The 16,084-nt window shown below is 38.7% G+C and overlaps 1 protein-coding gene across 1 annotated transcript in view; it reads left to right on the top strand.

The window, feature by feature from the left end:
• LOC124164884 overlaps positions 1–16,084 on the top strand; it is an 889,966-nt gene that overhangs the window by 509,102 nt on the left and 364,780 nt on the right. The window contains exon 3 of the mRNA XM_046542109.1: positions 4,335–4,487. Within this exon, the coding sequence (XP_046398065.1) occupies positions 4,335–4,487 (153 nt within the window). The remainder of the gene's footprint in view (positions 1–4,334; positions 4,488–16,084) is intronic.

The raw sequence follows: 16,084 nt of genomic DNA on the forward strand, positions 1-16,084 counted from the left end.
TCCTTTTAAGCTGAACCTGCGTGCGTTTGGAGGCGAAGGAGTTGAATCATTATTCAAGGGGGCCATCTTCGTATTAGTGAGGACGAGGTGAAGGAGAGCTGTGAAGAGGAGCGCATTAAGGCGAGAGAACAAGAGACAGTGAGAAGTTTGGGGGGTGAGCGGACAGGTGGGGGGAAGTTTTTGTGCTGTTGGCGGGGAACGAGGGGTCTGTTTCCGCAGTGTGAGTGGCAGGGGGTGACTGGGAAATGTCCCCTTGAGAAACGGCCCGGGAGGAAAGTTTAGGCAGACCCTAATGTGCTCCCCTCTAATATCTAGCGTTTCCTCGGATAACTTGTTTCGCCGGAAGATAAGACGCCGGAGCTAGATTCTAGGAAAATAGGTTGTCCGGGGTAATAGAAGGTGGTCACACTTCTGTGATCCGAGCTACACGTAAGGGGAGGCGTAAAAAGGATTTTGTTAGTGAAATGCAACTTATCTTAACGATTTCGTGAAGAAAACCATACGTTCGTGACATAGAATATAGTTCTTTCCTGGAGAAAAAATGAGATAAAGTCTTCTCTGATTTCCAAAGGGGTTCCTGCCGCGGTTGAAGAAGACCTAATCAGGTTGAAAACCCGGGAATAAATCATTTCATACGTTCGTGTCCTTTTGATGAATGAACTTAATTATGCAGGTCAAACAGTCATTCGGAGATTGCAGTAATTCATAATAGGAATGTTCCTGGGAACGATAGTTAATCATGAATCTGTTATCATACTTATGAACCATGTTCAAGGTCTAAGGGATCCACGATGTAAAATTCTAAATAACCATATTGATAGCCAGTTTGCTTTAGTATTGGCATTTTTTATATATATTAGTTATATATTTATCATTAAAGGATTAGATTTCCAAACAAGGTATTCAAATAATATTTTTATTGCTGCTATGTATCATGGGAATTTCAAATATACTTCGGTATTAACAATGTGTTAAAAGAACTGGGATACTTTACATTACGGCTTTATTACTTGATACACGGGTGGATGGTGGTTACCAAGACAGTCAACTAGTTTTTAATACTCTGGGTATAAATATTAAGTTTTTTGTCTCGTACATGAGCCTACTATTACTTACGTTACCTTTACCTTCTAATAGATTTTCAAATGCTTTAAATTAGATATTTCTTCACGATGCATGCGCAATTCTCTCCTGCGTTGTTGAATTAAGCAGGAATTTAATTCGCTACTCGAGAGGGAAACGATATCAAGCATTGCATGGTTAGTTTCTTGAATAGCGAAATAATTTATTCGTTCAATATCCCACTGGGGAAAGACTATGCATAATGCTTTCATCATCCCTGTCAACAGAATTTCACGACCTCATTATTCCGAGCATACAACCAGGTAACTGTCATTGAGTTTTTCTGGAGTGAAATAACCGTTTCAGACTGTTCGTTTATCGTCAACATAAAGTGTTGTTCAAAATGTTATATGCTGTAAAATTTGAAGACTTTCTTCAAATCATACGTATTTAAGAGGCATCGAAGGACGTAACTCATTGCACATATTAGGAATTTTAAAGCATGACATTGGACAGTATTAAAAATAACTAGGTACATAAAAAATGCAATGCATGAAGAGTGTGATCTCAAATGTGTTGTGTGAACAGGGCATTTTTTCTTCAAATTTATCTAAAAACAATTCACTAGATGTAATTTTGATAGATCCTCCATCGTTCATTTTCTCTTCGTTCTAACTTAATTCCGGTTTGGTTTATCTAATTTTTTGGGGGGGAAAAACAGTATTTCATAAATAATCCAACAATATTTCTCTAATGATCGATCTATGGTTGTTTTAAAAATGCTCACTGAAAGTTTGTGTTTTTTTCCATATTTTAGGGGATAAACTCCCGACTGTTTTCAATTTTTTAGCCAAAAGTTTACGAAAATACGCTCTCATAATCTAGAATCTGGGATTTTTTGGTTTCTTTTTAAGGTGAACTGAGTTGAATTTAGTCGCTCTGCAGTCTATATACGTACCTATCTCTCCGTGGAACGCAATTTTGCCTCTAGCGGGGGCTGCATGGGAAATTGAAGGATTCATTGTTTCATTTTCGTCGCCGTGGTAGCAGCAGCAAGCAGCGTGGCGGTTGACAAGCGGTTGAGCGCAGCTGTATGCAGGGGGAATTGGCAGCACTTCGTTGAAACAACTCGCTTTCCTCGAGTTCGACTCATTTAGAAGGGGGCGACCGATTTAGAGCAATCGCCTCCGTGCTTGAATCAAAGCGCTTGCAGCCACGCCACCGAATTTGGCGGAGTATATCTCTCCTGTACTCGGCTAAACGCGCCACAGCCTGTTCACCTCCATAGCTACGCGGCACGTGCATGTGTTATGGCCTTTATTCCGATGACTACAAAAAAGTAGCGTATTGCATGCTGCATGTTGGTTTACGAGGTGTGTTAACAAAAATAACGGAAATAACACATTGCTGTCGGTCACGCTGTACGTGATGAATTATATGAACTTCCTTTTCAAATTTCCAGTGCTTGGCTTATAATAATATAATATAATAATAACTTTGTTACTCCACATACAAATTACATGACAATAGCAAAATTGAGTTATTTTAGGTAGGTAGCCGCGAAGGATAACATGTTTGAGGCTACCATCCAAAATAATAATACATTATGCTTTACACATAGTGTAGCTCATTTTGTGTTTCCTGGATAATCTGTGCAAACAAAGCTTAACTGCGTACATGAAAAAAACAATTAAATTAGTATTTATAATTCATTTACATCAATATTTTATGACAATATTTGTTCTACACTTTCTTTAGTGAGAAGCCAAGAATGTGCATTTTGCAAAAACTTTTTCAAAGACTTTGAAATAAAGCATGATTGGGGTAACAAATTAAAAACCTTTGGTCCTACATATAAAAAACATTTTTTAAACAAAGTCAAATTTGGTTGTGGTAAGGGCACACTTATTTTACGCAGGGTAAACGGAGAAGGCAGGGACTGAAATATTTTAGACTTACCACATCTAGCACAAAAACATCGTAGGACCTTATAAATATATAGATTCCTCAACGGAAGCAAACGCAAATGGAGAAAAAGTGGGAAGGATCTTTCAAATCTGTCCTTTTTCAAAATAATACGAACAATTCTTTTTTGCAAAAAAAGCTGCAGGTTTCAAGGAGTTCAAATATGCGCCACCCCACCAAAAATGCCATAGGTTAGTCTAGAACCAACATTATTTCATTGGAAATCTCTGTTGGCGAGACAAGATTTTAAAGTGAAATCATACAACATATTGAATTTATATGTTTAATGATTTCTCTTAGAAATATCTCAAGTGAGGTGCTGGCAAAGATGATATTATAATACCCTAATGTCAAGTTGACTTTATTTTTTCTCTTTCTTCGTATAGAAAACGAAAATTTATAATTATTTGAGTCTTAACATTAAGAGCTTAATGCGTTCATTCGGCTGTAAATGTTGAGTTTTGTCTGAAGTTGCCTCACTCCGGCTAATTTGCAAGCATTTTTTTTACTATTCTGTCACTACCTACTCCTTTTTAAATTGTACTGCATGAATTATCAATTGCCTTATTAAAAGTAAATTGCCAAAAAATAGTTCTGGGCAATAAGTGAAATAGTGATTGAACCTCAAAATCATTTACATGAATCACTCCGTGAGTAAATTGCGTCTCACCTTTTTTTATTGCCACCCTGCCGGTCCCAGAATACATCGGAATTCGTTTAATTTCCCCGTACCATGTCGTCGTCATCTCTGTTTTTTTTTATCAACTACAGTCCACTTCCGCATTTTCTGCATCGCAATGTTGGCTTTGCAAATGCAATCCAAGCCCATACCATTGCATTTTACAAAAATATTTTTCGGCTCCTGTTGTTTATTCGTTCACAGCAAATTTTCCCATTCCTCCTCAATGTCATTACGCTTGGAATCAAAGCCACGACAAATGAAAAACGCTTCTCGCAATTTCCCTCTCTCTCTCTTTCCGAAAATAAAAGTGGAGTGCGTTTTTCTCATTTTTTACCTCTCTCTTTTCTACAGAGCAATATTTTTGCTTCCTCTCGTCGAGTCCAATTAAATTCGTAATTACCATTTGCGCTTAGACCCGCGTTTTTACATATTTTTTATCGCCTCTTTGCATTTTTATTTGCTCATCTACGCCCGCAGCTCTCTTCTGACTCTGCGAAATGGCTTCTCTCCCCAGCCAATGTGTCATCCCCCTGTTTAAATGAGCCCTATGCTTTATTCATGCCTGTCCCTCTAATCTGCCGCTGTCGACCGAACCCAGTTCTCAAGGCTCCCGCTCTTCCCTCAGGCTCTCCCGGCTTGGACGGACGAGACGGCGTCCCAGGAGAGCCGGGCCTTGATGGCATCCCGGGCCGCAATGGTTTGGACGGAGTCCCCGGATTCAACGGAATACCAGGCATCGACGGACTTCCCGGTAGGCCAGGAACCAACGGGACGGACGGTAAGTGCACGCATTTATTTCTTTTCTACTTGACTTGCGCGCCGATGACACCGAAACCTAGTCCGTGCCGATTCAGTTTTTCAATTTATTTATCTATTTATTTATTTTCTAAGTGCACCCAATGACTCAGCACCTTTCCTCCCACTTCACATTCCACCTACCCCATTCCTTGCTTTCCCATACCGCTTTATCAGCTCTTCCCCAAACCTTCTACCTACCCGCCGAGGAATTGCGAGTGCATACGCTGCAGCAAAACGCAACGTCGCACAGTGGGCTAGAATCGAAAAAAGCTGGCCAAAACCTCAAAATCGATTTTTTTGAGCTAGGAAATTGAAACTTCGCATACACATTCTCAAATAAATTGTGCATAACTTCCCAGATTATTTTGGTCCTGTGTTTTCACTTTAACAATATATGTGAGGTCAAAGTTGAGCAAATTTAGCGAAAAACGACCACCCTCGATTTTTTCTGAAAATTGCCGACTTTATCCTCGTGCAGTGGTTTTACAAATAGATTTATCGACAAAACTGTTATACCATCTTAATTGACACTTCTTATTCTTTCATTTGAAGGGTTTTTAAAGATTTTGTTTCATCAATAATCATAGATACATAACAAAATGGCGGAGCCTGTTTTCAACCCATTTTTTCACATAAACGTAGAAAAAAAGTAGATATTGTCACCGGCTTACACTAAGTAACTTATATCATGTCGTTCTTTGAAGCTTCTATACTGTGAATCTAAAGTCAAACCTTGCACCAATTTGCAACCCCGAATTTTAAATAGTTTTTTCGAACGCACGGACGACACCGGTTCTGGCCGGCGGCGGCGGAGAGTACGGCGACGCGGCAAGCGGGTGGATGCAATATGGTCTCATTCACTTTTATGTGTGGATAACAGATATATTAGTGACAGAAAATAATCACCAGAAAGTAAAATTTATAAATATTGCTACGAATGACTCTCATTATGCAATCGCTGGGCACTGCAAGAGGTGCACTGAAAGGTTTCCTTCTTTGAGTGCACTCCATGGGGAATGGACTTAAATCGCGTGCTTTACTAACTAATAAACTTTTTAACAATAACAGATAATATATTCCTTAAACGTGATGGAAAATGGCTCAATACAGTACTTGATTTTGCCGAAATTTGCCAAATCAAGTACTGTCTTGGTGCTTGAAGAGTTCATTATCCTTATCCAGTAAGGTTATTTAATTTATATTCTTTATTTAAAGCAATTAATAACTATTCCTTATGCAGCACAGTTTACATGTTGCTCTAGTTCAGCCAGTGCAGATGGACGTCAATTCATGTTTTTAGGGTTGTATGAAGAGAACGACTAGGAGGAAAACGAATGCAAAAGGAAGATACAGTGACCATCCTCGGAGGCAAGAACTCTTGCCAAGTGGATAAAATGCAACCCCGAGTATTATGTTATGTCAGATTAAGAGGCCCTCTCACTAAGTAATTGTGTCCATGCAGCTCACAAAATTTTTGTGCAAGGGTCTTCGAAAATCTGAAATGCCAGGGATATAATATTAACCCCAGCGATGAGAGAGTGACGCGAGTATATGATTTCATTTACCCGAGTGAAATTATTGTGGCAGAGGTTATATAAGAAGTTTCCAAAAATGGTTCTGCATCTTACTGCGACTCGAATCTTAACGTACATTTCCACAGTTCCAAGTTTCGCGTCACATATAAAGTGCACTTAAATTTGCAAACACGGCTTTGACAGCAGTTAGGACATGCGCAATATAATCACACGTGGGAACGAGGGCCTATGTCTCATGAATTATTGCTCGTGAGCACCTTTGTGCCTTCTTGTTTAGGTAAAAAATGCTGTTCCTTAGGCCAAGCATGAAACAGGCACAAGTATTCAAAAGTCATCACAATTATTCTAGATTTCCTCTCCAAATAATTTAATTTTCTTTTATTTTTCTATTCTAATTTTAATAATAATTATGGTATGCCACCAACCGTACATAAGGTCTTCATTCAAGGAGCTGACATTGCAAAAGAGTCCATTCTTAATTGCGACAACTGACAGGGGAAGCGATATAGGCACGGTATAAGGACGTAAGAAAGTTCCGTGAACGGTTGACTAGAAAAATGGCACGAGTGGCCACAAATAGGGATTAATTCCGAAGACAACTACTAATATCATAACTGATAATGACAAAAATTACGCCAATTAAACTGGAGGAAACACACAGCTTGCCGAAAAATGTAATGGATCTGTTTTTGAAAAAGGAAAACAATGCTTTAGCTCAGACAGTGAAAGTGATAAAAACTCGTCAGATAGTGAATGAAAAACAGTAACATTTTATTGCTGACAGTAATAATTGCAGTATGTTAGTTGGGAAAAGTGTAAATTTTGCTTCTTTTGTTTATGTTATGTTTGTATGGTAAAATATTTCTGAAAAATAACGATTTTGTCAGCAGCGCAGTTTAATAAGAATAATGACGTTGATATATAGGTAAGAGATTTAAATCAATACTTTAAATTGAGCATAAGGCATACATTAAAATAAACTGTATTTCTAAGGAAGAATACATTATTTGATGTGAGTAATATGCCTTCCGAAACTTTTAAAGCTAGCAGGAGTTCAAACTTCAAACCAAAAACAAGTTCGAAGGGCTCGGCACAACAACAATACTGTAAAACGACCGTGGTCAGAAGGCCTTTAAATATGTATGGAGGGTTAGGAAGTGGAGGCTATGGGTCATCGAAGGCTCTTGCCTAGAAATAGAGCTTGTTTGTTAATAAAAGAGTCCGTTTCCCCACTTTAAGCACGCGATTTAAGTCCATTCCCCATGGAATGCACTCAAAGAAGGAAACCTTTCAGTGCACCTCTTGCAGTGCCCAGCGATTGCATAATGAGAGTCATTCGTAGCAATATTTATAAATTTTACTTTCTGGTGATTATTTTCTGTCACTAATATATCTGTTATCCACACATAAAAGTGAATGAGACCATATTGCATCCACCCGCTTGCCGCGTCGCCGTACTCTCCGCCGCCGCCGGCCAGAACCGGTGTCGTCCGTGCGTTCGAAAAAACTATTTAAAATTCGGGGTTGCAAATTGGTGCAAGGTTTGACTTTAGATTCACAATATAGAAGCTTCAAAGAACGACATGATATAAGTTACTTAGTGTAAGCCGGTGACAATATCTACTTTTTTTCTACGTTTATGTGAAAAAATGGGTTGAAAACAGGCTCCGCCATTTTGTTATGTATCTATGATTATTGATGAAACAAAATCTTTAAAAACCCTTCAAATGAAAGAATAAGAAGTGTCAATTAAGATGGTATAACAGTTTTGTCGATAAATCTATTTGTAAAACCACTGCACGAGGATAAAGTCGGCAATTTTCAGAAAAAATCGAGGGTGGTCGTTTTTCGCTAAATTTGCTCAACTTTGACCTCACATATATTGTTAAAGTGAAAACACAGGACCAAAATAATCTGGGAAGTTATGCACAATTTATTTGAGAATGTGTATGCGAAGTTTCAATTTCCTAGCTCAAAAAAATCGATTTTGAGGTTTTGGCCAGCTTTTTTCGATTCTAGCCCACTGTGCGTCGTCTCCTAGTCTCCTATACATGAGGTGACTAGGAGACAACGAATGAGGAATGGCCAACGGGGAGTCACGTGGTGACGCCGAGCGGCTGCGAAGCGCGCTCAGGAACGAGTGGGAGAGGCTGGGTGCAGAGAGTGTATTGAATGGTCGAATAAAGCGAGAGTATTTGAACCTTGTGTTGGCGTATTAATTGGTTCCCTGATGACTCCTCGACGGATCCTGCTGACCTAGCGACTTACAATTTCTTCAATTTAAAAGGTTTATTTCTGCAATTCAGTTTTACATGTACGTTTTTACATATTGAGGTAGTACTATACATGTTTTTCGTAAGGTTATTACGCATGCCCCAGAAAAAAAGTTTTGCGCCAAAAGTATTAATAGGTAAGAGTAGCATCCTTTTGATTATGTACCGTGTCAAGGGTTTTGTCTACCCAACAGGATAAGCAACCACAGAAGTTGCATGACATGACGTGACATAACTAATTGGTAATGAAATAAGGACGCGTCGGACAACACTAAGAGTAGCTCTACGTGATTTGGGAGAATGAAATACCACCACTAATACTATATTATGGTACCTTTGTAACATAATATCAATAAATATGTACAAAGTTAAGCCCTGATGATGGTTTAAAATAAACAGAAACGTTGCCTATAACTTTTTTGCATAACATACGTTGACCTACACTCCAAGAAATATTTTAACATGAATGTTTATAATAAAAAAAAATCTGCTCCCAGTTCCACCCGTTGAATTAGTCAAGTAACAAGGTTACATGTCCGCAGAAACTGTCAGTGCTTATTTGACAACTCATCGAGGAGCGACGGGTCATTAGCGGACCAGCGCAAGCAAGCATACAGCTTATCTGGAGAGTCGGGGCCAAAGTAGAGCATGTTGCATAAGGACATGCAAATCCCGGGAATACCTGCGCTCACCGAAGCTCAAATTACGTTACAGCACGGCAAACTTCCGCAGAGCCCCCTCGTCGTTTGAGATATGAGTCTTCCCATGATCCTCCTTGCGCGTAAACTGTTTGATGCCGAGAGACCGAGTAATCATCGCCTCGAAACTACGGGACAGCGGTCTACGAGTTTGCTACTGCCTCGTCACAATTAATACCATGTCACGGAACAATTATTACGAGTTATTTCAGTGTGCGAATTTAATTAATGCGCACAAACACTTTCGTACTGATATTGTATAGGGAAAACTGTTACACTCACCATACTAAGCTGAAAAAAGGGATGAAATACAATATATAAGCATGCAAAATCATATTTATAATAATTACAACAAATCTCCTCCGAGTTCCTACAATTAAACTTGCCGGGTAACAAGTTATCAGTTAGAGGAGGTATTTCATGAAGAAATTGGTCTCAGGAGTAAAACACAGGCTACGAAAAAATAGCAGTAAATAATATCTGTGTAATAAATAATATTACATTTAAGGAGAAAATGTAGAGACGTAATATAAAAATCCATGTCTGCGAAATAATATCGGCATTACAGTCCATAACGCTTCGTTTTTCTGTTGATAATGGCGGAAAATTAATTACGAGTAAATTTAACCTATATTTTTTCTCATTTAATAGGTTCCACTATGAACATGGATCACCTTAGATGCAGAAGTTATTACCCATTTGGGCTAGATAAATACAAATAATTTGCAACAGAAGAAACGGGTATTATGCATCGAAAAAATTCTTATCAAAGGCTTTTTTATTTTCTATAATTTTTAAATCTTTTAAAATTCACTGCTTAGAGCAAAAGAAGGATTAAAGTACATTTTCTGAGCTTTTAAAATAGTATAAGGCTTTAATGAGGCCAAATTTCTCCTCAATTACCTATTATCCATTTCGGAGTAAATTACGGGAACTACGAATGGAATTCCATGAATAACTGTTATTTTACAGCGGAAATATCTAGAAGGATTTGGTGCTTTCCCGGCGAATACTGTTGATAAAATCTTCACGGGAAATCAGCCGGGCAAGGATGGACATTGCTGCCAACATTTCAATGGCCTTCTCTGCCATCGTCTTCAGGGCGAATGATGGACCTGGTTATTGCCGGCCTTATATACACCGTTGGGGAGGTCAAGTCGTCTGTGATTGGTCAGTTTTTTAGGTTTCCTTCCACCTCTTAGCTTACTTATTCTTTTTATCATTGGGTTCCACGATTTGCTGAGGTTAAAACCCGCGTCCCTATTCATTTTATTATTTGCGATTCGTATTTCGATGGCCTCTTTAGTAATTCGGTCCCAATATCCCTTTTCCTTGCAGAGGATTTTTGTTTCATTGAAGTTGATGGTATGATTATTTATAATGCAGTGGTCGGCTACGGCAGATTTCTCTGGGTAGGCCATTGAAACTTTGGCAGTAATGTCCATCCTTACCCGGCTGATTTCCCGTGAAGATTTTATCGACACTGGAAATATCGAAAATATTAACAATAACTGATAAAAACAAGGGAATTATAGATTACATTGATAGAATAATGTGGTTGATAAACGAGTTAAACGAAGCGATGAATTTCCCTGATTCAATGTTTGTTCACAGGTTTCCGTGGCGTTGAATAGACGAAGTCAGCAATATTGGGCTTCGTCCGCGAATAGCGACAATGATTCACAACAGCTCCACCAGATATCTCTTGGCGTCCTCAGCTGAGGGAGGATAGCAAAAACATTCGTGGCCCTCTTTTATACTGAGGCATTTAGCTGGCGAAACTGTGGTGAATCTTTATCAACACACGCCGACGGAGCTCAATAATGCTGACTTCTTCCCCGACTCAATCACCGAGCGATGAGAAGGGAGGAAGGATAAATTAATAGGATTGGAAGAATATCTACAAGAAGAAGACTAAGGTATTAGTATCCAACAAAAGAGAAGAGGCTAGGACAAACATTAACCTAGGAAAGCATAAGCTTGAAGAGGTGAAAGAATTTTCTTACCAGGAAAGCCGAATTATCTACAATGGACCATACAAGAAAGAAATAGTCAGTAGAATAGCTGAGGCGAAGAGGGCTTTCTACAAAAAGAAGAATCTCCTTACAGCCACGGATTCCGACTTACAAACAACATTGGGGGGGGCCCAAACCGGGGATCTTGCCCCGGGAAATTTTAGATGTAGTGAATCTTTAGTTTTTTAAGCATTTTAGAAGAGTCATATGATCAACATTGAACCCTGAATACTCGAATCTCGATATCTGGTCACTCCGGGGAAAATCGACAAGCCTGACACATTTTTCCTCACACCCATAACGAATTTTTGAGGGGGTTCGAGCCCCCTCAGGCCCCATGGAGTCGGCGCCTCTGCTTACAGCTGAGAGTGAAAGCATAGAAGTCAGGAAAAAATTCATCATATGCTACAAATGGAGCATGTTTCTCTTTGGTAATGAGGCTTGGACGATTGTAGCAGGGGATCGGGTTGGTGTGGTGGCTAGAATGTTGGCTTCACGCCCGGCGGGCTCGGGTTCAAATCCCGGCAGTAGCAGAGAATTTTCAGAGACTGCCCAATCCCTGCTTGAATGTTGTGTGGAGGACATTTCAAGCGCAACACTCCGTCCGTCGGATGGGACGTTAAGCCGTGGTCCCCCTGGCGCCTTTCGTTAAGAGCAGGCTAACGCCGACGCCGGGTTTCTCTCCACCCTACCTTCCATACCTCCTTTCCTCATGGCGCAAATGACCTCAGCTGTGGGTCGCCTCCTCCAAATACCATACCATACGGTTGTAGTAGCAGAGTAGTCAAGAGTGGAAGCATTCGAAATGTGGTGCTACCGCAGAATGATGAAGATAATATAGATCGACCGAATAAGCAATGAGGAAATACTAAGCAGAGTGGGAGAAAAGAGGAGACTTCTAAAAACCTCGAACAGAAGATGGGACAACTTAGTTGTCCACATCATGAAACATGATGCCTTGAAACATTGAAGATTTGATATTTGAAGAAGAATTGATGATTGAAACATGATGCCTCAAGCGATCGTGGAAGGACAGGTGGAAGGGAAGAAGGGCAAGGGACGGCCCCGTATGAGTTACATAGGGCAGGTTGTAAAGGATGTAAAAGAGAAGAAATACGTCGCTATGAAAGGGCTAGCGGATAGGAGAGTGTAATGGTGAGTTGCGTCGCACCAATCTTAGGATTGTGGACTTATAATGATGAGGAAGAAAAGAAAGGCAATTTGTAGACGACCACGGTTTGAACATAAAGTGACATAGGAAAAACGGAAATGCTACCATGAAAGCCTAAATAAGAATGTGTATTTTAGCATCAACAACTGGAAAAAGGTAGAACAGGTCGAATAAAGTAGCTTTTCCAATGTACATTCATGAAGAGAGGATTGGTAAGACTATTTCATGTGTCACGTAAGGTGCTGTTGATGCACTGTACAGTGCAGCTAAGTGCAACCACACATTCTTATACACTCATGGTGGCAATTTTCTGTTTTCCTTCGAGAACATATGTTAAATAACTGGATTCACAATTGTACTAATGCAATACGATGCCCAAAGCTTCTATCGACGGAAGTTATTTCGGATACGATGTGGTAACGGATCAAAAAGAGATAGAGAGATTGTAGAAAAAACTCAATGTCAAACTCAGACCGTTTTCTCCATCATATGAAAATTCTCGGCGCCGCGTTAACAGGATAATCTTGATGAAGGAAAAAGACGTCGGCAATCAACAGCCTCAACAGCCGAGTAAATCAGGAACTTGGTCTTCTGACGCCAACCATGCTTAGCCAATGTCCTGCATTCTCGGAATATCCCTCAGAATGGGGATATAACTCGGGAATTACGATGTCTCGAGTTAAGACCTAATTAACGACGGGGCGGAGCGACTATGACTGTCAACCTCACGGCCACTACGGGCGAAACACGGACTTATGAGAACCATGTTCATAATAGTAATTCGTACTAGCTAGGATATTCATGTTTGCCTTCTCTACTCATAAGTGAGGTTTATATTTATACATTGTGTGAAAGATCATTCAAAAACGTGTGTCAATCAAAGTGTTTACAATTCTTATGAAATGTCAATACTGTATTAACTTCAACCTCAGTTACTCCTCCGTAAAAGAAAGCTTTTAATGAATTGAGGACTTGGAATAGTTATACTCAGGCTTATAAAAATACAATATTGTTTGAATTTGAAATCGTAAGAATAAAATGATCCCGTTCTCCGGAATTAGTACCAATCAAGGTTGAATTTATTTAGTTCTCTTCTCAGCCGTATGTTATTCTATTTAATACGAGGATTGTTATGAGAGGAAGCAAGTGAAATTGTAATCACGGATAAGGATGGTCTGTTTCGAAGTATTGATCTAGAAGGCACGAAAAAGGCGTATCGCAAACACGTATTAATCCCGATATTGTATACATGACTGCCAATATTCACGATAGTCTTTGAAGATATTTTTTTCAGTTTTTCTTCTGACCTAAAACCCTTTCGCTGCTTAAACGTACCTGGTAAATTCGAACGGCAGGCTGCTGCGACCGCATCTATTCTTCCTCCCTGACGTGCACTATATGCTATCGTCGCATGCGATTGGCTGGTCTCCGAATCAGCAACAATAGGGTCATTATCCGTCCTACTCATCGGAATAAAAATACACAAAACGTTGCACTAGATATTCACGATTTTACTTGGTCATTTTGAAAGAACAAAATCACGAAATAGGAACCATCACACTCCCATTACGACAATACATTTATAACATAGATACAACATCGATGATTGTTTCAATAATTACGATCATACTGGCTTCCTCTTATAAAATAGGGTAATATGCGGCTGAGAGGAGAATTTGTTAATACCAGGTCATAAATTTTACCCTGATTGATACTAAATAAGGTGTATAGTAGCATTTCATTCTCATTATCAAGGGGTTGTTTTATGGGTGTTAATATGATTTTAAGCCAAATGGGAGATTATACGATTCGGAGTCGGACCAGTATAAGTAAGTGAAACTTATTAAGGCCCAATTTTAATATCCAAGAAATTATGCTGTCTAAAATTCAAATTGGATGTGAAATAACATAAACGGGAGCACCGCCTGAATAATTGCGAGGGTAAAATTTATTGAGGAATTTACGTCCGTGGGAAATGCGTTTTAACTTCATTTACAGAATCATCCCACGACAGATTTACTCATTCTATGTGGAACTTCAACGATACCAAGTAATCTCCAAGCGGCAGAATTAATTTTTAGGGATTTTACTCATTAAGAGTCTTAATTTCAGTTGTTATAAGACGCACAGAAAATTGAACAATAACTAATTTTGTCTTAAAAAGGATTGAAAGATTCAGGAACCACAAATGGAAATGAAAAAATGACTGCCAGAATACATCTTAAAAGTCTCCACGGAATTATGCGAAAATTCCACAGAGAAAAAATCATTCGTCTTGCCTGAACTTTGTAAACCATATCCCCCGATTTACGAGTGATTTAGCCAGTCAGGCTACCGAGGCGTCATTCTACTCGGCAGAAATTTGTGACTTTTTCTCTCTGGAATTATCGCACAATTTGTGCATCGCGGGTGACTCCATAAAGTTATCACGGTGGCTAGACACGGTATACTTAAAGCACTCCTAAGGGAAGTTACCGTAATCGGTAGAATACTATTTTTTTTTAATTTTCCGCGAAAAACAACAGCGCCATTTTTAAACGGCGGCCTAGATGGGATTTTGCCTGTTTCCCTCACGTCTCGGATGAGTGGAATGTCGAACATATAGCCATTCCGAAGGAAATGAGTTCCAGTCTTTTTGATTGAATCATGTCTTACCTCAAAATATAAGAAAAAAACATTATCAGCCTCTTAGTTCAATGGAGTGTACGATATTTTTATTAAATCTATCTTTAGCCAAAACAAACAAACTGGAATGTTTATCCACGCGTGAACATGTCATGTATAATTGTCCGTATGAAGAACACGGTGTGCCTCAAAGACACAAAAAGACAATGTTTGGCATTGAGACTTGTCATTGCGAATGCCAATCTAATTGGAAATTGAACCCGTTTGTATTTAATTGGCACATCTGTCGGAATAATAGGGATTCGTGGTAGTAATACATCTCCTTGAAACATGCCATTTTATAATTTATGGTTATAGAAAGAGATTTCAAACCACATAAACAATACTCATGGTCGTCATGGTAAACCAAAAGCGCTTAAATGTCAGCTTTTTTTTATGTTTTTTTTAATTCACCGTTCATCACGTGGTAAACGAAATTTAATTGCAAGAATAAGAATGTGCAATAAATATGCCAAAGAATAAAAGGTCTGCAGTCATTAAAAACGAACTTGACATGTATTTCTAATGGAAATGACTCAGGGCCCATTCCAGGGCCACATGTACCAATATTATATAAGTATTATACAATATTACAGTACAGTAGAATACAATACAGTACAGTACAGTACAGTAAAATACAGTATTATACAATTTGTTGAACTTATATCCGATCTCTTAATTCATTAATGGCCCCTAATGACCAGCCAGACAGTACGTCCGAACCACCATTATCATTATCATTACTTTTCTATTGAAAATAACCTTCTTTTGTCTTCCATTTATTTATTCAGAGTAAATATATTACTTTGAAATCACTGACATATTTTTGTATTTTTTTGCTTTCTGTTGAAATAAAATGATTACAGATAAAAAGCAAGTTTTTTAAGTCCACCGTACGTTCTGGTGGAAATGTACAGCACAAAAATATATGGAGTCCAAAATACAAAGTATTAAAGCTGAATACAAAAAGGCCCTCTAAATTAAATTTTTTCAGCCTCGTCATAAAATATAAATATCTTTACATCATTTGAGCACTGCGGGAAGAAACCTGTTGGTACCCTGAAAACAGACTTTCTGCCTAGTAAGGCATCTATCTTCCAAGCATGTTTATAAATATTTTATGAATCCATTTGTTTTTTTGCGAGAATAAATTATTATTTTTATTAATTTCACGATTGAAACTAATTAATTAAATGAATTCATTGCGAAGGGCTCCAATAT

The sequence above is a fragment of the Ischnura elegans genome, chromosome 9, assembly GCF_921293095.1.
Source record: "Ischnura elegans chromosome 9, ioIscEleg1.1, whole genome shotgun sequence".
Taxonomy (NCBI): Eukaryota; Metazoa; Arthropoda; class Insecta; order Odonata; family Coenagrionidae; genus Ischnura; species Ischnura elegans.